The sequence below is a fragment of the Triticum aestivum genome, chromosome 4A, assembly GCF_018294505.1.
Source record: "Triticum aestivum cultivar Chinese Spring chromosome 4A, IWGSC CS RefSeq v2.1, whole genome shotgun sequence".
Lineage (NCBI taxonomy): Eukaryota > Viridiplantae > Streptophyta > Magnoliopsida > Poales > Poaceae > Triticum > Triticum aestivum.
Window position 1 is genome coordinate 74,529,203 of NC_057803.1, and position 22,546 is coordinate 74,551,748.

Here is a 22,546-nt window from a genome sequence, read left to right on the forward strand (position 1 = left end):
TTGAAGATTGACATGAACAAGTTCAAATCAATCTGGGGCCTAATGTTGGGGATATTACTACTGGACATAAACCGGCCAGGAGAGGCCGGGTTATCCCCATGATGATTACCTTGTCTGAAGGCCATGAAGACATGAACGATGGCGCTTCATGAAGGCCCAGGGCCCAAAGGCGGGTTAAGGCCTATAGACATAAACCGATATTAATGTATACTTGTATGATAAGATAGGAGTAGAGACCAAGCCGGGCACGTTTATGATCCGGCCTCGGGACTCTGTAAACCGGCGGGCGTCGACCTATGTATATAAAGGGGCGACCCGGCGGTGGTTTAGGGACAACACACAACAACTCGAGAGCCAGACAAAGCGGATTCGCTCCCTGGTCATCGAAACCCTAGCAATTCCATCACAACTGGAGTAGGCTTTTACCTTCATCGTAAGGGGCCGAACCAGTATAAAACTCTCGCATCCTTTGTCCGCTTTAAACCCCCTTAAGCTAACCCATAGCGATGGCTCCACGACTAAGTCCTTTCACGAGGACATCTGCCGTGACAAAACCATGACACTTAGGATTGGGTCTCATCCATCACATCATTCTCCTAATGATGTGATCCCGTTATCAAGGACATCCAATGTCCATGGTTAGGAAACGAGAACCATCAATTGATCAAAGAGCTAGTCAACTAGAGGCTTACTAGGGAGATATTATGGTCTATGTATTCACACATGTATTACGGTTTCTGGTTAATAAAATTATAGCATCAGCAATAGACAATTATCATGAACAAGGAAATATAATAATAACTATTTTATTATTGCCTCTAGGGCATATTTCCAACAGATGCAGTCGTGCCGTCGTGGATGACGTGGTCGATGACGTCGCCATGATGCGTTCATTGCTGTCGTCGAGGTCGTGTCTTGCAGAAAAGTCTGTGAGTGGACGCTAGGTGTCCATCTTGTGGACGAGGCGGCGGCGGTGTGTTGACGAAGATGTTGGTGAAGACCATGTTGATGAAGACCTTGGTTATGAAGTATCAGCGATGACGTTGTCGATGATGATCCATCGCTTGAAGGCATCCCTCCGCAACGACGAAGTATCGATGTCGCGTCGTGCTGAAAAAGTATGTTAGCTCGTAGCCCGGGGTAGTCATACAGCTCGATGTCGTTCGGCTCGGGTCGACAAATATTGATGCAGATCACTCGGTGTAGACGGCATGGCGGCGCACGAGTGGTCGTCTGATCGGTGGAGTCGGCTTGGTGGAGACCGTGTGCGTGCACGTGCCTCGAAGAAGAAGACTTGTGGGCCATCCCGATGTCCCAGACTATGAGCCGGCTCATCTGAAGATGCCAACGTGCAGCTAGGTTGTCGTGGTGGTCAGCCATATTGATGAAGTCGCACACATAGAAGTAGTCTGCCACTGGCTGTGTGCATGCACATACCCATCCTGATCTCCATGTATACATGCATGCATGATGGGGCTGGTGGGATCGGGCATATACATGCGATCGATCTGCACATGTTCCTGAGCGTCGTGTATGACGCGTGGGCATTGCCATGTTCGGCGACTGTGAGGAGCTGCATGGTCGCATGCTGTTAAGTATACCTGCATGTCAATGTAGATGGTGCACTGTACTACTTCTAGTAGATGCGCAGGAGGCCGGTCTGGATGCATACTGCACTGGGAAGAGTTCCGATTGGATCCGACGGGGGCTGCTACTAAGCGTGCCATGCGGTTTGGGGCTTGCTTTTGGCGTAGATTGGACCGCTGGGAGCTGCGCGCACAAGGTGTGCTCTGCCTCGGGCTCATGACTGGAATCAGCTGCATGGTGACCTCGCCGTGGCGCCATCACTGCAATACGGGTCGGATGAATCTTGCAATGATATTCGCCGGAACTTGAGGGTTGAGTTGGGTTTATTTGTTGGCTAAAAGAATCGATCTATTGGATGGGCCAAGGATTCCGAAAATTGGAAATCTATGAATTTTGATCTAATCTAAACTCTAGAACCGATCTAATCTTTGATCGATCAGGTGCCGCGCCCCCGGGGAGAGAAGATTAATCTCTCTAGGGGCGGCGCGTTGCGGAAGTGGTAAAGGAACCTAGGATCGGTATCGCGAGACTAACCGCTCTGATACCATGTGGAAAATTATCGTATGGATGAATATATATTGTGTTGTTGTGTTATATTGATCTGACCCTCGTAGGGCATATATGGAGTACAATATGAGGAAGAGACTTGGAGTAGATGGTAAGGCATACATGGTTTAAACCAATCATATCTCTAACTTCAACATAGTTATACTTCTAATAGGGTAGGCCAATAAAAACCAGATTGTAGTACCTTATATGCAGTTATGTCTCCAGCATGGTATCCTCCGTATGCCTCGGAGTGACACTTCTGTAGGATTTGTTCCTGTTCATGCTCAGGTACACAACATCTAATGACACCATCTACTCCTTTATATAGATGTGGGTCATCCCAAAAGTAATGTCTTAAATCAAAGAAGAACCTTTTCTTTTGTTGGTATGTGAAACTAGATGGTATATATTTAGCAACTAGGTCATTATCATAGTCCACACATACCAAGGAGTATTGCGAGAAGCGTTTATAACAGCTAATTGTTCATCATGAAAACTATCATCAATAGGTAGTGGGTCATCAAGAACATTTTCCACTCTATAAATCAGCTACGGGATTCTCAGCTCCCTTTTTATCAATAATATGCAAGTCAAATTCTTGTATAAAAAGGACCCACCTAATCAACCAAGGTTTAGCATTTTTCCATAAGATATTTAGTAGCAACATGATCAGTGTAAACAATTACTTTAGAATCAACAATATAAGATCTGAATTTATCACATGCAAACACAACTGCTAAAAATTCTTTCTTAGTAGTGGCATAATTTCTTTGAGAATTGTCTAGAGTTTTACTAGCATAATGGATAACATTCAGTTTCTTATCAACTCTTTGTCTTAGAACAACACCAACAACATAATCACTAGCATCACACATAATTTCAAATGGTAAGTTCCAATTAGGTGGTTGAACAATGGGTGTAGAGATTAAGGCTTTCTTAAGTATTTCAAAGCCTTCTACACTATCATCAACAAAAACAAATGAACATCTTATTGCATAATATTAGTAAGAGGCCTAGAAATTTTAGAGAAGTCTTTAATGAATCTCCTATAAAAACCAGCATGACCAAGGAAGCTTCTTATACCTTTAATATCTTTAGGACATGGCATTTCCTCAATTGCATCAACTTTATCTTTGTGTACTTCAATGCCTCGTTAGAAATTTTATGCCCAAGTACTATACCTTCGTTATCCATAAAGTGACACTTCTCCCATTTCAAGACAAGATTAGTTTCTTCACATCTCTGCAAAACTCGATCAAGGTTGCTTAAGCAATCATCAAAAGAAGTCCCATAAACGAAAAAATCATTCATGAATACCTCAAAAATCTTTTCACAAAAATTAGAGAATAGAATAGTCATACATCTTTGAAAGATAGCAGGTGCATTACTGATACATCTCCAACGTATCTATATTTTTGATTGTTCCATGCTATTATATTATCATTCTTGGATGTTTTACAATTATTTTATAGCAACTTTATATCATTTTTGGGACTAACCTATTGACATAGTGCCCAGTTCCAGTTGTTGTTTTTTGCTTGTTTTTTACTTCGCGGAAATTCAATACCAAATGGAGTCCAAACGCAGTGAAACTTTTTGGAGAATTTTTCTAGGCCAGAAGACACGCAATGGGCCAAAGAAGTACCAGAGGGTGCCCCGAGAGGGGCACAAACCACCTGGGCACGCCCGGGGGTCCAAGCATGCCCTGGTGGGTTGTGCCCACCTCGGTGGCCTCCCACACCGCCTCTTTGATCTATAAATACCCCAATATTCCAAAAACCCTAGGGGAGTCGACAAAAAACAATTCCAGCCACCACAAGTTCCAGAAACCACAGATCCAATCTAGACACCATCATGGAGGGGTTCATCATCCTCATTGGTGCCTCTCTGATGATGCGTGAGTAGTTCATTGTAGACCTACGGGTCCATAGTAAGTAGCTAGATGGCTTCCTCTCTCTCTCTCTCTTTTGATTGTCAATACAATGGTCTCTTGGAGATCTATTTGATGTAACTCTTTTTGCGGTGTGTTTGATGGGATCCGATGAACTTTGAGTTTATGATAAGATCTATGTTTTTATCCATGAAAGTTATTTGAGTCTTTGATCTCTTATATGCACGATTACTTATAGCCTCGTATTTCTACTTCGAATCTTTGGTTTAGTTAGGACGACTAGATCGATTTTTCTTGCCATGGGAAGAGGTGCTTTGTGATGGGCTCGATCTTATGGTGCTCGATCCCAGTGACAGAAGGGGAAACGACACGTATGTATCATTGCTATTAAGGATGACAAGATGGGGTCAATTCATATATGAGTAGATCTGGTCTACATCATGTCATCGTTCTTATTGCATTACTCCGTTTCTCCATGAACTTAATACACTAGATGCATGCTAGATAGCGGTCGATGTGTGGAGTATTAGTAGTAGACGCAGGCTGGAGTCGGTCTACTAATCTTGGATGTGATGCCTATATAATGATCATTTCCTGGATATCGTCATGATTATTTGAAGTTCTATCCATTGCCCAACAGTAATTTGTTTACCCACCGTATGCTATTTTTCTCGAGAGAAGCCACTAGTGAAATCTACGGCCCCGTGTCTCTTCTTTATCATATTTTCCTTCGAGATCTATTTTTATTTGCTTTTATTTTCAGATCTATTAATCGAAAAACCCAAAAATACCTTCCTACAATTTATTTTTATTTATTTTATCTCGCATTCCCGCGATATCTATTTATCCAATCTACTACAGATTTTACCTATCTTTTACCCGGGAGGGATTGACAACCCCTCTTTTACATCGGGTTGCAAGTATTTGTTCTTTGTGTGCAGGTGTCATTCACGTAGTGTTTCCTGGTTCTCCTACTGGTTCGATAACCTTGGTCTCATCACTAAGGGAAATACCTACCGTAGCTATGTTGTATCATCCCTTCCTTTTTGGGGAAATACTGACGTAGTTCAAGCCGCATCAAAAGGAATTTCTGGCACCGTTGCTGGGGAGACATTATAAACATCTACCAGGTTCCTAATCACAAATCTGAACTCCTTGTAATTTACATTATTTTCCATTTGCCTCTTCACAAAAATTTACCATTTTATTCGCCCTCTTTTAGTTCGCGTTTCTCGTTGGAATTCTTGTTTGCTTGGATTTGTCACCATTGTGTTGGAAATTTAAGTCTTGACGATGTTCCTATACTTAAAAGGACTAAATCTTATGCAAAAGCTATTTCAACACTAGTTTTGAAAATTGAAAATAAATTTGTTTGTACCCATCCTACCATGCTAAGATTTTTTTGAGCTACCCATTATAAAGAATCCCAAAGCTAAAAAGTTGGCCACCCTTGTTCTTATGAATGAATTTGATTACATAATACGGGAAGCTAGGGAAATTTTTGATTGCTATGGTATGAATCATGAAAAACCCGGTGATAGATGAGATTCTTTATAACAGTGATTGTGTGCTAATACATTTTCTTGGGGATAATCAAATCTTTGATGAGAATCTTAAAAAAGAAGTCCATGTTTTAGATATAATCCAGCAAGTTTTCAATGATGGTAATCAACACTACTCTTGGATTGTTGCTGGAAATCAAAAGGGATATGATGATAAGAAACTTGATAGTGCTAAAGTATCTATGGATAAGGTGTTTTGTGTTGTCTTTTCAAAACCTCCCGGCAAAAACACCTCTAAGAAAAATGAAAATAAAGATGACAATACTTAGATCTTTGCATTATGCCTAGCTAGGGGCATAAAACGATAGCGCTTGTTGGGAGGCAACCCAATGAATAAAATTTATTTTTGTCTTTTTTATTTCTGTTTTTGAGTGTTTGCACAATTATGCTACTGTTATGATTGTGTTTTTATGTTTTAGTTAGTGTTTGTGCCAAGCAAAGCCTTTGGGACCATGTTGGGTGATAGTTGATTTGATCTTGTTGAAAACAGAAACTTTTGCGTCCAGATTTTTTTCATTTTTAACAGAAGTGCAATAAAATCCCGATTTTTGTAAACAATATTGATATACAAATTTCCCACATTGTCCTCATTTTTCAGAATTTTTGGAGTTACATAAGTATCAAAAGTTTTCAGATTACTACAGACTGTTCTGTTTTTGACAGATTCTGTTTTCTTTGCGTTGTGTGCTTATTTCAATGAATCTATTGTTTGTATTGGAGAGTATAAGCTATAGAAAAGTTGTAATACAGTAGATATAATGCAAAAATATAATATGAATGGGTTTGCAACAGTACTTATAGTAGTGATTTGCTTTGTTATACTAACAGATCTCATGAAGGTTTTGTTGAGTTTTGTGTAATTGAAGTTTTCAAGTTTTGGGTGAGATCACGATGGATGAAGGAATAAGGAGTAAGAAGAGCCTAAGATTGGGGATGTCCATGGCATCCCAAGCCATTATCTAAAAGAGAAGCGAGCAACTAAGCTTGGGGATGCCCGAGTGGCATCCCCTCTTTCTTCTAATGACCATCGGTATTTTACTTGGAGCTATATTTTTATTCGTCACATATCATGAGTTTTGTTTGGAGCGTCTTGTATGATATGAGCCTTTGATTTTTTCTTCTTATTATTTTTAAGTCAAGTATCCTTGCTGGACACACCTATTTGAGAGAGCCAAAATTATGCTATGATTTGTTAAGAATTGCTCTCTATGCTTCACTTAAATCTTTTTGAGCTATGGAATTGCTCTAGTGCTTCACTTGTATCTTTTTGAGCACGGTGTGCTTTAGTATCTTTTTTAAGAAATTATCTCATGCTTCACTTAAATTGTTTTGAGAGAAGAATTTTTTTATGCTCATGTTCTTAACTTAGATTTGTTTGAGCTATCAAAAGCAACATATGAAATTAGTCCCAAAGTGATAGATATTCAAGAGGGATATAATAAAAACTTTCATGAAAGATCATTGGACAAAATAAACTTGATTCCTTGTAATAGTTTTGTGATATGATGATATAATATATGAGTCATGTTGATAAGTAATTATGCTTTAGTAAGAATATTGATGTTAAGGTTTGTGATTCCCTATGCAAGCACGAAAGTAAATAGTTATGCAATGAAATTATATCCTACTTATGATGCATTATTCGGTGTTAGTTATGTTTAATGCTCGCTTATGAGGTTTTTCGTTTCTTGGTTGGATGCTTCTCAATCTTTTGCTAGCCTTCATTTGCACTAAGTATGATCACTACTTGTGCATCCAAAATCCTTAAACCAGTTCTGCCACATGAGTCCACTATACCTACCTATATGCGGTATTCTTTTGCCGTTCTATGCAAATTTGTATGTGCCATATCTAATCTTCAAAATAAATTTCTCTTTTGTGTGCTTGTACCGCTCATGAAACGGTAGGGGGTGGCTGATATTTTTCCATGCTACATGTGTTATTCTCAAGATGAGTGTTTTTTCACTTGTCATTTCACGAGAGTATGGCAAAGGTATTAGGGATACCCAGTCCCGAAATGAAAAATGAATTTACTTTATGTTGTTAAATAATAAATTCCTTTCAAAGTGTTGGCATGGACGGCACCCGTGGATTCGGTTAGTCGTGGAATGTGAAAGTATGGTGGAAAAAGGAATAAACTTTATTTTTTGTTTGGGAACTGCCTATGATATATCTAGCATGGAAAGTATTGGGAACTACTCGATCATTTTTGTTGTCAGGAAAAGCATGCCACCCAAAATGTTTTATCTCTATCTTTTTCGCTTTGAGCTCTGGCACCTCTACAAATCCCTACTTCCCTCTGTGAAGGACCTTTCTTTTACTTTATGCAATTTTTATTTTTACTTGGGTCTCCATCTTCTCTTATAAAGCACCAACTAAGGGGCACTATGATCGTACTTGAGCATTGGGTGTAGCTAATATGCGAGTGTGTTTCATGAATGGATCAATGATTGAGCATAATGGGCTAGGGATAACTTGCTTTAGTGTTACTATTTCGAAAGACATGTTTGCTTGTTGATATGCTTGAGTATTAAAATTTTCATGTCGAAACTAGACTATTCATTTGAATCATATAAAAGTCCAAATGTCCATGCTACAAAGAAAAGAATATGTGATGAACATGTTAGGAAGCAGTCCACATAAAAAATTCTATCTTTATAATTTACCTACTCGATGATGAGCAAAAATTAAGCTTGGGGATGCTGATACGTCTCCAATGTATCTATAATTTTTGCTTGTTACATGCTGTTATATTATCATTCTTGGATGTTTTACAATCATTTTATAGAAACTTTATATCATTTTTGGGACTAACCTTTTGACATAGTATCCAGTGCTAGTTGCTGTTTTTTGCTTGTTTTTACTTCACAGAAAATCAATACCAAACGGAGTCCAAACGCAATGAAACATTTTGGAGAATTTTTTTGGGCCTGAAGACACGGGATGGGTCAAAGAAGTACCAGAGGGGTGCCCCGAGGGGGGGCACAACCCACATGGGCGCGCCTGGGGGCCCAGGCGCGCCCTGGTGGGTTGTGCCCACCTCGGTGGCCTCCCGCACTGCCTCTTTGCTCTATAAGTACCCCAATATTCCAGAAACCCTAGGGGAGACGACGAAAAACAATTCCAGCTGCAGCAAGTTCCAGAAACCACAGATCCAATCTAGACACTATCACGGAGGGGTTCATCATCCTCATTGGTGCCTCTCCGATGATGTGTGAGTAGTTCACTGTAGACCTATGGGTCCGTAGTTAGTAGCTAGATGGCTTCCTCTCTCTCTTTTGATTCTAATTACAATGGTCTCTTGGAGATCTATTTGATGTAACTCTTTTTGCGGTCTGTTTGTTGGGATCCAATGAACTATGAGTTTATGATCAGATCTATGTTTTTATCCATGGAAGTTATTTGACTCTTTTGATCTCTTATATGCATGATTACTTATATCCTCGTATTTCTTCTTCGAATCTTTGGTTTAGTTAGGCCGACCATCGATTTTTTTCCATGGTAAGAGGTGCTTTGTGATGGGTTCAATCTTACGGTGCTTGATCCAAGTGACAGAAGAGGAAACGACATGTATGTATCATTGCTATTAAGGATAAGAAGATGAGGTTTATTCATATATCATTAGATCTTGTCTACATCATGTCATCATTCTTATTGCATTACTCCATTTGTCCATGAACTTAATACACTAGATGCATGATGGATAGCGGTCGATGTGTGGAGTAATAGTAGTAGATGCAGGCAGGAGTCGGTCTACTAATCTTGGACGTGATGCCTATATAATTATCATTGCCTGGATATCATCATGATTATTTGAAGTTCTATCAATTGCCCAACAGTAATTTGTACCCACCGTATGCTATTTTTCTCGAGAGAAGCCACTAGTGAAATCTACGGCCCCCGGGTCTCTTCTTTATCATATTTGCCTTTGAGATCTATTTTTATTTGCTTTTATTTTCAGATCTATTAATCCAAAAACCCAAAATACCTTGCTGTAATTTATTGTTATTTGTTTTATCTCGCGTTCCCATGAGATCTATTTATCCAATCTACTACAAATTTTACCTATCTTTTACATGGGAGGGATTGACAACCCCTCTTTTACGTCGGGTTTCAAGTATTTGTTCTTTGTGTGCAGGTGCCATTCACGTAGTGTTGCGTGGTTCTCCTACTAGTTCGATAACCTTGGTCTCATCACTGCGGGAAATACCTACCATAGTTGTGTTGCATCATCCCTTCCTCTTTGGGTAAATACCGACGTAGTTCAAGCTGCATCAATTACATAAACGAAACGGCATACGTCTATAAGCATGAGTTCCAAAAGGACAAGTAAAAGTAGTTTTCTCTTGATCTTCTTTTGACATAGGTATTGGAGAGAAACCAGAGTATCCATCAAGGAAACAAAAGTGTGTATGCTTAGTTAATCTTTCTAACATTTGATCAATAAAAGGCAAGGGGTAATGATCTTTTCTAGTAGCTTTATTTAATTTACTGCCATCCTATTACCAGTTACAATTCTTTGTGAGATTAGCTCATTTTTATCATTAGGAAAAATGGCTATACCTCCTTTCTTAGGAACACAATGTACAGGGATTACCCATCTACTATCAGCTATGGGATAAGTTATACCTGCTTCCAGAAGCTTTAATATTTCAGGTCTTACCACATCCTTCATTTTAGGATTCAATCGTCGTTGATGATTAACGACTATCTTAGCATCATGCTCCATATTAATCTTGTGCTGACATAGAGTGGGACTAATGCCCTTAATATCATCAAGAGTATATACTATAGCAGCAAGGTGCTTCCTCAGAGTTTTAAGTAACCTCTTTTCTTCATGCTCTGAAAGGTTAGCATTGATAATAACATGATATATATTATTTTCATCAAGATAAGCATATTTCAATGTATCAGGTAATATCTTTAACTGAAAAACAGGATCACCCTTAGGTGGAGGACCTCCAAGAGTTCCAACAAGCAAATTATGTTTAAGGATAGGTGCTTGATTAAGCAATATCTCTAGCAGATATTGTTCTAACGGATCAGTAGGAGGTACGACAATAGAAGTAAGACCAATAATTTCATCCTTACTAGGTAATTCTTTATCATGTGGTTGTCTATGAAATTTAGAGAAATTTAACTCATGAGATACATCACCAAAATTAACACTGACTGTTTTGCTATTACAATCAATCTTAGCATTAACTGTATTCTTGAAAGGTCTACCAAATATAATGGGACAAAATCATCTTGTGGGGAAAGAAGAACTAGAAAATCAGTAGGGTACTTGAACTTAGCAGACAAGACTTCAACATCTCTAACAATCCCAAGTGGTGAAATAGTATCTCTATTTGCAAGTTTAATAGTAACATCAATGTCCTCTATCTCAGCAGGTGCAATGTCATTCATAATCTCTTGATACAGAGTAAAAGGAATAGCACTCACACTAGCACCCAAATCACATAAGCCATGATAACAATGATCTCGTAATTTAACAGAAACAACAGGCAAGCCAACAACAGGTTTATTCTTATCTTTAGTATCAGGCTTAGCAATCGTAGTTGCTTCATCACAGAAGTAAATAACATGCCCTTCAATATTATCAACCATGAGATCTTTAACCATAGCAATATTAGGTTCCGCACTTATTTTTTCAGAGGGTTTAGCTATTCTAATATAAATTTTGTTAGCCACAGTTGAAACTTTAGCATGTTCCTTAATCCTAACAGGAAAAGGAGGTTTCTCAATATAAGCAGTAGGCACAACTCGATCAACATTATGAATAATAGTTTCATCTTTAACTATGATAGGTTTCTCTACCTTCTTTTAATAGGTGGATGATATTTAAACCACTTCTCATTAGGGAGATCAACATGAGTAGCAAATGGTTCACAAAAGGAAGCTACTATCTCAGAGTCAAGTCCATATTTAGGACTAAACTTATGAAAAGCATCAGTTTCCATAAAAGATTTAACACAATCAAATTCAAGTTTTATACCCGACTTGTTACCTTTGTCGAGTTCCCAATATTCAGAGTTTCGTTTAATTCTTTCTAGAAGGCCCCATTTGAATTCAATAATTTTCTTCATAAAGGAACCAGTAGAAGAAAAATCAAGCATGGATTGATCATCAAGAGAAAGCCGAACATAATTTTTTGTATAATAATTTCTCTAGAGAGCTCATGATTGGGGCATGTGTACATCATGTACTTAAGCCTCGCCCAAGCTTGAGCGATACTTTCTTCTTCACGAGGCCAAAAATTATATATATATATATATATATATATATATATATATATATATATATATATATATATAATTTCGATCACGAAAAACCAGATGGATAGGATAAAACTTCTGATGAAATTCCAATTTCAACTGGTTCCAATCCCATGTTCCAATATCATCCAATAGCCTATACCATGTAAATGTATTTCCCTCAAAAGATAAAGGGAATACCTTCTTCTTAACTCTATCCTCAGATAAACCTGCAAGCTTAAACAATCCACACATTTCTTCCACATAGATCAAGTGCATATCAGGATGTACGGTTCCATCTCCTGCATAAGGATTAGCTAGTAGTTTCTCTAACGTACCCTAAGGAATCTCATAATAAATATTTTCAGTAGGTTTAGTAGGTTGAGGGTCAACTCTTATTGCTTCCTGTCGAGGTGAAGATACCCCGAACAAACCCCTCAAAGGATTACTTTCCATAGCGACAAGTAGCAGTAAATTTTATCACATAATATAAATGTTTCCTTGCCAAATTCCACTTACCAAAGGCGCTTCACTCCCTGGCAATGGCGCCATAAAAGAGTCTTGATGACCTAGAAGTATATGGGATCAATCTTAGTCCTTTTAATAAGTAAGAGTGTCGAGCCCAATGAGGAGCAGAAGGAAATGACAAACGGTTTTCAGCAAGGTATTCTCTGCAAGCACTGAAATTATCGGTAACAGATAGTTTGATAGCATGGTAATTTGTAACGAGCAACAAGTAGAAATGTAACAAAGGTGTAGCAAGGTGGCCAGCCCAATCTTTTTTGTAGTAAAGGACAAGCCAGAACGGTCTCTTATAATAAGCAAAGTGTTCTCGAGGACACATGGGAATTACCATCTAGTTACTTTCATCATGTTTATTTGATTCACGTTCACTACTTTGATAATTTGATATGTGGGTGGAGCGGTTCTTGGGTGTTGTTCTTACTTGAACAAGCCTCCCACTTATGATTAACCCCTCTCACAAGCATCCACAACTACAAAAGAAGAATTAAGATAAATCTAACCATAGCATGACACATATGGATCCAAATCAGCCCCTTATGGAATAACACATAAACTAGGGTTTAAGCTTCTGTCACCCTAGCAACACATCTACTTATTACTCCACAACGCCTTCCCTTAGTCCCAAGTATGGTGAAGTGTCATATAGTGCACGTTCACATGACACCACTAAAGGAAGCAACAACATACATATCATCAAAATATCAAACAAATACCAAATTCACATGATTACTTATAATAAGAATTCTCCCATGTCCTGAAGAACAAATGTAACTACTCACAAATCATATTTCAAGATTAGAGGGGTATTGAATATCATCAAATACCTGAACATATAATCTTACACTAAATAAACCAACTAGCATCAACTATGAGATGTAATCAACACTACTAGCAACCCACATATACCAATCTAGGTTTTGAGACAAAGATCGAATACAAGAGATGAACTAGGGTTTGAGATGAGATGGTGCTGGTGAAGATGTTGATGAAGATTAATCCTCCCACGATGAGAGGGTTGTTGTGATGTTGATGGCTTAGATTTCCCCCTCCCGGAGGGAAGTGTCCCCGGTAGAATCGCTCTGCCAGAGAGCTAAAGTGCTCCTGCCCTGGTTCCACCTCGAGATGTTGGCGCTTCGTCCTGAAAGTTCTCTCTTGAATTTTTCTAGGTCATAACCCTTCATATAGCTGAAGATGGGGGCCAAAGGCCAGCTATGGGCCCCACAAGGCATTAGGGTGCGCCTAGGGGGGTGGGAAACTAGTGGGCCCCCTCTGGTACTTCTTTGCTTCAGTATTTTTTTATATATTTCGTAAAAGTTCTCTGTGAAATTTCAGGTCATTTGTAGTTCTGCAGAATAGGTATCTCTGATGTAGCTTTTCTAGGTCCAAGATTCCAGCTCCCGGCAATCTCCCTCTTCATGCAAATTAAGAGATAAAAGGCATTATAATTGCATCACAAAGTGTTATAATGATAAAAACATTATAAATAACAGTAGGAAAATATGATGCAAAATGGACGTATCAAAACCTCCCAGATTTCAGCATAGAGAGACAAATAGAAAGTTCCAAGATCCAATCTCGGGGGAGGCTCTCACCCTCGGGAGGCCAAAGACATCATCGACTAGAGGAGGAAAGTTTCTCCCATCTAGGGAGAAGGCCAAGGAATAAGAAGAAGGAGGGGGCTCTCTCCTCCTCTCTTTTGGTGGCCTCGGAGTGTCGTCGTGGAAGCCATCATCGCCGTCATTATCTCCAACGTCATCATCAACATCTCTATCACCTTCCTCTCTATACAATGGTCCAGTCTCCCGCAAACCTCTGTAATACCCTACTTGGACATGGTTTTTGATGATATAAATTATTATCCAATGATTTGTTTCATCCCTATTACGTCCGAGTAGATTATTTTTGTCATTTGGGTTAATTCATGAATTACTATGATTGGTTTGAGTTGTATGTGGTTATGTTATTGTCCTTTGGTGCTCATCATATGAGCGTACACGTGGATCACACCTTAGAGTTAGTGTTATGATGATAAGACTATGCATACGGTGGCATGAGCTATTGAAACCTCGCCACACCATAGAAATTAATGCATATGAGATTGAAGGGGTGCCAATATATCTTAAATTCTTAATGCTATGGTTGGGTCTTTACCTTATTGATGAAAGTGTTAGTATTTCCGGATGCTTGCTAATAGTTCCAATCATAAGAACGTATGATTCCAAGTACGAATAGTATGTTAGCAGAGCCACCCCCACATATATAAAACGGCAATTATGATAATCATTCTAGTAACTTAGCTAATTGCTTAGGGACAATTCCGCAAATCCTACCACCGCCTTTTCACACTTGCTATCTTTATTTTATTGCACTTTTATTTAAACAACACCTAACTTCTATTTCCAAGTTCTTTATTATCTTGCAAAACTAGTTTTGACACCTGTAAAGTATTTCTAGTTTTATTTTCTAGGTAAAGCAAACGCTTGACGTACATAGGGTTGTATCAGTGGCAGATAGGACATGAGAGAATACCAGTCCTACCTTCAACTCCTTGTGGGTTCGACACTCTATACTTACCACCTCCATCATTTGAAAGTGCTATGACAATTCCCTGCACTTGGGGATTATCAAGCTGCAACAAGGAAGTGACACAAAGGGTGGCACGAGCAGAGAAAAAAAGGGCTGCATAGGTGGCACAGGAGGAGGTGAACAGAAACCTTTGGGAGCAATTATAGGTTAGTTCTTTCCTATAATAGATAGCCAAAAAATTATCTGATAACATTTTTTGCTACAATGCTAACAAAAATAATTGGAGATGCTTCGACAATATATCGAGGTTTTGAACTGTACAGTTCCTCCTCCTTCTCCACAACCCTAGAGCATGCGTCCATAGAGTTAATCTTCTGCGCCACCGAGAGGTGGCTGTAATTAGTAATGGACTTGTGATGAGAATGATGCTATGTGTGATTTGCTACCGCATATGGGAATTACCGCTGTAGTTGCGAATTGCTATATGATGTGAAATGATGTATGTGATATGTGCCTAGGTATATATGATGTGATATGAATTGCGCTTTATGATGTTTGATATGCCTATGTAACATGTGATATGAGTGTGATATGTGATACTCTCCTTGCTATATATATATGTGCTATTGTAGGGCTGATTGCAAAAATATAGAAGAAGAAAAACTGCTAACCAGAGCTTTGCCGAGTGTTACACTCGGCAAAGGCGCACGCTGGTAACTCTTGGCAAGATTTTCTGAGTTCCTCCCGAGCGACACTCGGCAAAGGATGCCACTTGACGTATGCTAACTCCTGGAAAAATTTGTTGAGTTCCTTCAGATAGAAACTCGACAAAGACTGCCACATGGCAGTTGCTGATGACTCCTGGAGTAAGCGTTTGATGAGCACCTTACAAGCAACACTCGACAAAGGTTATGCTATGTGGCACTCCCTCATCCGTCAAGGTATTGTCGAGTTTCGCCTGGGAAGGAACTGGCAAAGGTTGCACCATGTGCCACACCCTCGTTTATTGTTGCATTGCGGAGTGCATCCAAAAAAGAACTCGACAAAGACGTGTTGCCATGTGACACTACCATTAATGCGCCGCTCTGTTTGCACTTTTCGTTTGTCGAGTTCCCTATACACGGTACTTGGCAACGATTTTTGTATGTGTTTGTCGAGTGCCTGTGAAAAAAAACTCGACAAAGTCACTTTTGCCAACAGTCGGCCAACCGAGTCGTGTTCACCGATGTGGGACTCGACAAATGCTTTGCCGAGTGCCTAATTTGAAAATTCCAGTAGTGCAAGGCCAAGCCAAGACTGAGCCAGGGCCGGTGACAAGGAGGGGTGTTGTCGACAATGGCGAGTCAGAGGTTTTGACATGTGCGAGTGGCGGCCGTATCCTTTTGACTCCCTCTTGGATTGGAAAACGCCCAAACTCGAGAGGCGATTCAACATCGCCTGTGAGGGTTCAGATGTGACCTCGCTGGAGGTGAGGATAGGAGGCTTGCCGGAGGCGGGGACAAGACGGTGTTAGAAGCAATCATGTTGTTTGTCGAGGGGAAGAAGAAAACAGTTCAAGGAAGAAGAAATACATCCGGCCGTTCCTTTCTGATCCAACGGCTTGCACAAATCGACCCAAACTTTTTTTCAAACGATACGGGCCTTTTTATTCATTTCTTATTTTAACAACTCTATACACAACCGATCGATCATATCTTTGTCAACATTTGGCTTGCAAGGGCGCACGCATGTTTGCACGCCGACACGCGCGCATCCTCCCAAAGTCGACCGGCGCCGCTAGCTGCTAGACGCGTCCGGGGACGGCGCTCAGAGGCAGGCCCATTGCCTGATCGCCGCACCGCTGGAACTCGGCGACGTGCGACGACGGCGGCAGCTGCATTCCCTGGGGCGCCGACGCTGTAACCGGCAGCGGCGCCGCGCCCAAGGGTTTCCCGTCGGCGACTACGACGTCGCCGCCGCCGCAGGAGAGGCGGCAACTGGCCATTTTTGAGCAGTCGTGGCGGCTGACGATGGTGTAGGTGCCGTTCCGGTACAGCTTCATGACGTAGCACCCCAGCTGGGCGTACGTCTCGCGCGGGGCCGTGGCTGCCGCTGCCGCCGGCCGCACGGACGCAGCGCGCCCGGCGGCGACGTCGGGGTCGTAGCACAGGAGGTGGCACCAGTCCCAGTAGATGGGGCAGTACCTGATCAGCATCGGGTTGCGCCCGGTGCAGAGGTAGCAGAGGTACATCTCCGTGTCGTCGATGGACTGGGCCACGGACGAGTCACCCGTCGTGCTGCCGTCGCCGCCCGTGGCCATGGCCGCGAGCAGCAGGACGGCGAGGGAGGCGGCGCGGAGGACGGATACCGCCGAGAGAGGCATCGCGTGCAAGACCGAGAGCGAGAGGTGGTGCTTGCGTTGCTGCAACTGCTGGGAGTGATGTGATCGAGCCGGAGTTCGTTCTTCGCTTTATCTGGACACGGTCATACAGATACAGATGCATGTGCACGTATGCTCGACAAATCTTGCTGCGGGAAAGAAGAAAAGGAGAAAGAAAAAGTGCCCAGCAGCCCAAGAATTTGGCTGCGTGTGCTTCTCCCGGTAAGAGACAGCAGATGATTAAAGCATTTTGGATCAGTAAGTACTCTCATCTCGGGAAAATGGTGTTGTGGTTACAGCTTGGCGAAATTGGCTGGAATACAACGCGTGGAACTGAATCGACCGACCAGGAGACCTGTGAGAAAATTCCAAGCAGTAAACCGGCCCGAATTCATGCATGGTCGCCTACTCATCTTAGCTCAGAAGGCAATGGATGCTGTTGAACTTGAACAGTGCGTGCCACAGCCATATCCGGAAAAACAAATCACCGAATCGCCGAGTTGCTTTCTGCCACAAAACGAGGAGAGGCGATCGAAAACAAACCACGGACTCGTGATTAATTAGACTGAGATGGAAGAATTTTTCTTGTCTGTCCCGCGAGAAACTGGGATGGTTAAATCTTGCTTAAGCCGGTAGAAACCATCTAAACCGAATCATATGGCCGTGGCTTAGAGCCTTAGACGCCGTTGCCTGCCGCCGGGAACTGATCGCCGCACCGATGGAATTCGGAGGCGCCGGGCAACGGCGACCCCCTGGCCAAGGCCGGGGTGGTGTCGTCGGCTCTGCTCCCAAGCGCCGCGTCTCCATGGCTGCACACGAGGTAGCAGCCCGCCACCGCCTTGCAGCTGACCGTTACGGTTATGACCCACCTGCCATCCGGGTACAGCTTCATGACGTAGCAGTCGTCGGCGTTCGAGCCGCCAGGGCCGGTTCCCAGCGTGCCCTTCCTACCTTCGACGTCGGCGGCAGGGTACAGCTGGGGGTGGCGGGTAGGGGACGTGGACGACAGGCATGCGAGGTGGCAGTCGTCCTTGTAGAGGGGACACCACTTGATCATCAGGGTGTTACGCTGATGGCAGAGGTAGCAGATGTACTGATCCGAGTACTGATCCGAGCTGTTGAGCGCCGCCGTCGCTGCAGGGGACTCGACGCCGTTTACGGTGTTGCTGTTGGCCACCGCCGTGGCGTTGGTGACACCGGACGTGGGAAAGGGCGTGGTGTTCCTCGCGACCGCTGTGGTGGCTAAGAGAACGACGTGAACGACGAGGCAAATGTACATGATGGAAGCTACGATAACCATTCTCATGCTTGAGAATGTGGGCGTGTTTGCAGTAATGGAGATTATGAAGGTAGTCCTCTCTATATAATATAATCCTGGTTGTAAGCATAGTGTGTAACTTTCATACATAGGGCAAGTTGCTATGAACGATTCTACAGGGCTAGCTAGTATATATTTACAATTCTACAAGCAAGGAAATACATTATAACACCATTAAAACCCCAAAAGTAAAAGAGAAAGTTTTAACAATGTATTATCTTTGCCGTTAAATTTTGATATGTTAAAAACTGGCATTTGAAGTTATTTTATTGTTTTTCTACGCTTGACACGTACAATATATGTTAGGTAGTAGAACAGAATATAGAGTTAACATTTACCGTTTGTTAGAAGGGAAACATCCTAGAACGGCACACCGTTCTAATCTCGCGCCAGTCACGTGGGTGTCGTGAGATCGGGCGAGATTGGACGCACCACATAGCATGCACACGTGTCCACCCACTCACCCACCGCCCGTCATTCTTCTCATTCTTATCCATTCACGCGGCGTGTGCTCACCTCCCATCTTCCACCTCCTCCCGCTCCCTACCTCGCACCAGACCTCACTGGAGACGGCAATCGTCTACCCCGCAGCAAAATCTCCCTCGCACTCCGCTGCGGGGAGGTAGTTGCGCTCACCCCTGTGGTCACCTGTTGTCCGCCCACCACCTCCCGATGTCCTCCCATTCCTCACCTCGCACCACACCTCGCCGGAGACTACCGCCAACACATCTTCGGTCCACAACGCGCTCGACCCAAGCCCCCCTCCTCCCGTTGCTGCGACCGTGCCCGATGGGTGCTTCAACCGACGCCACTGGAGCGCCACGACTGTTGTCGGGTGATGGTGTCCTGAATTAGGCGGTGCTAACCTAGTCGGCCCATGCTCCTCGGGTTGGGCCGATGGGTCCTCATTCGTGATCAAGATGGACTCCGGAGGCCGTATGCAGGAGGCATGATCAAGACTACCTCCACCGAAGAGTTGACGTATACTCCAAGATTTCTCATGTCGCCTTGCTACTCGATACCGACCTTGTGACCCTGGATACCCTGCCTGGCGTGTATATAAGCCGTAGGGTTTAGCCCATAGAGGGGACATCAACGCAATATCATTCACCTAGCTCTAAAGTTAGACCACATCTTACGATCTCGAGGTAGATCAACTCTGTACTTGATACATCTCCATTAATCCAAACAAGAGCAGGACATAGGGTTTTACCTCCATCAAGAGGGCCCGAACCTGGGTAAAACACCATCTCTTTGTTCCTGTTAATATCCATCTGAGATCCACAGCTCGGGACCCCTGCCCCGAGGTCTGGCGGTTTTGACACCGACACCAGGGTACTGCGATGGCAGGTCCCACGCCCTGCAGTACTGCAACTAGGGCAGTCGATGTTGGAACTGCGACGACAGGATGTTGTAACCAGTGACAGAGCCAGGAAATAAATGAAGGGTGTGCACACCTATTTTTTCTACCTAATCCAAGTGTCATACAATAGTTGGCCAAAATAATAATACAAATAACTCAATCAAGTCAGACAACATTATAGTTCACAAAATATTCCAAATTTTCAACATTGCAAATACAAATAGTCTTACATGAAAGATACACATAAGTAGAAAACTACAACACTAAGTAACTCTAAGACGCTCCTTTGTCATGAGAGCTTCAACTATGTCATCCTCACTTACTTTCAAGAACACATCTCGCTCAATTAATGTCACTCAGCAATAGTTGATGAGATCATCACCCATACTATTTCTCAAGTTATTTTTCACTAGATTCATTGCCAAAAATACTTTTTCAACACTTGGCGTTGCCACTGGTAAGATCAATACCAATTCGATAAGCAAGCAAACCAAATCATAAAGAACATTTTTTCAACATGCAAAATACAAAGCTCACCAATATTATGAGCAGATCTGAACCTATCATCTTGTCTCATGTCATCAATAAAAGTAACAAGTTGGAATTCAAGCCTTACTAAATTCATGTTTTATATGTCCTTGGGGTAGAATTCAACAAGTTTTATTACCTTGAGTGCATCATAAGAAGCAAAGAATTGACATGATTCAAAGCAGACATGCAAATAAGCAAATACATATTAACCTCATCAAACCAATTGTCCAGCTCTTGAATGATTTGATAAAAGATACCAAGATATACTTCTCTCCTATAACGATCATTATTTGTTGCACTTCATAACATCGACACGATCTTCTTTGACAAACATAAATATTCTCGGGTAGAGGAACTTTAGTGCCATGTTTGTTGCAAAACAATGTCACCTTTGTAAGAAATTATTCCCATCCATGAGACCTCATATGTCTCATTCTACTATTTGCCAAACTAACAAGTGTCATTGCATTAACAATATCTTTGTCTCTCTTTTGCAATGATTGAGACAACTCATTGGTGTAGCCAAGAATAAAAAAGTAAGTGAAGATTGAAAACAAAGTCAAATGACTCCAAGGCAAAAGTCACTCCACGTATTGTTGTCCACTCACCCCTTTGTGAAGGATCTTTTCCAATGGTATCAAGTACTCCAAGAATTGTGGGGTACATGCTAATAATGTGCAAAATGGTTCTAAAATGAGAACTTCATGGAGTATCACGGGGTCTAGCTAATCACATCTCTTGATTTAACCCACTTCCACTTTCACTTTCACACATTTCAAGTACTTCCAAAACCTTTTGAGCTCTGACATCTCAAAGCATGTCATGACGCTTGAAGAAACTCCAATAATATTGAGCATGTAAGAAACATGATAGAAAAACCACCCCCACATGGTACATTTCCCTTTGCCACGACAATAAGAACCAATTCAAGTTGAGGTGCAAAGCAATGAATGTAATAAGCAGAGGGTGACTCTTTCATGATCAATGTTTAACCCTTTAATCTTCCCTTCCATGTTGCTAGTCCCATCATATCCTCGCCCACAAATTTGATTAAGATTCAAATTATGAGCAGTATTCAATTGTAGATTTAAGTGACAATGAAGTTGTGTTGGCAAGACAAACAACTCCAAGAAACCTCTAGCATCCCTTTCGAACTTTATTAACATAACATATGAAAATAGCAAGTTGCTCTTTGTAAGATACATCACTACACTCATCGGCTAGGATTGCATAGTGGTCATCACCAAGATCTTCAATAATATATTTTCTAGTTTGCACTTCACAACATTCAATAATTTCTTTTTGTATTGTTGGACTAGTTAAGATGCAGTTTCCAAGAGCATTGTGTAAAACAATCTTATTAACTTGTGCATCATTTTATGAAAGCCATTTTAGAAGTTCAAGAAATTTTCCCCTATTGCAGGATTCTTCACTCCCATCATGTCCAGGAAATGCCAATCCTTGGTTCAAAAGAAACCTCAAGCATCTAGGTGAATAAGTTAGCCTCGCCTTGTAAATAGGTAGATCTTGTTTAGACACCTTCACAATGATATTATTAACTGACGTTTGAGGTGTCACAAATAAATTGTACTTTTCTTGAGCTTGGTATGAATGCTACCAATGTCGCCCACATGTTTTTCTAGTGCATCAAGTTTGTTCCAAATTCTCAAACATTTTTGACAAAGGCATCACCACTAGGCCCCACATTAGTTTTCCATTTGAACACATAACACATAAAGCAATAAGGTGCTTCCTTTGAGACACTATATTCTAGCCATCTGTACCTTGCAAACCAAACAAAACTGAAGTATCGAATTCTACCATAGATTTTCCTGACTTCAAAAGCATGTTCATATGGTTGGCATGTAGTTTTTGCAATATATCTTACTCAAACATTATCTTGATCATTAAAATCACACCTAAAGTAGGATTTCTTTTCCCTGGATCGCCAGAAAGGACATATGCACTTGGCTGGTGTGGTGATGGAAGGCATTGTCTCTTCAATTTCAGCATCGATCTCAATATCTGTATCCATGTCTATAGCATAATAGATTGGAGGTGGGGAATTAGGGCAGTGT

General features: G+C 41.6%; 1 protein-coding gene across 1 annotated transcript; it reads right to left on the reverse strand.

The window, feature by feature from the left end:
* Positions 1-16,497: 16,497 nt before the first annotated feature.
* On the reverse strand, positions 16,498-17,375 carry LOC123081776 (uncharacterized). Its single transcript, XM_044504308.1, has one exon. The coding sequence runs from the start codon at positions 17,257-17,259 to the stop codon at positions 16,681-16,683; it is 579 nt and encodes a 192-aa protein (XP_044360243.1). The 5' UTR covers positions 17,260-17,375; the 3' UTR covers positions 16,498-16,680.
* Between the last annotated feature and the right edge of the window lie 5,171 nt (positions 17,376-22,546).

Coding starts and splice junctions, on each gene's coding strand:
- LOC123081776 (XM_044504308.1), bottom strand. CDS start 17,259: ATGCCTCTCTCGGCGGTATCCGTCCTCCGCGCCGCCTCCCTCGCCGTC.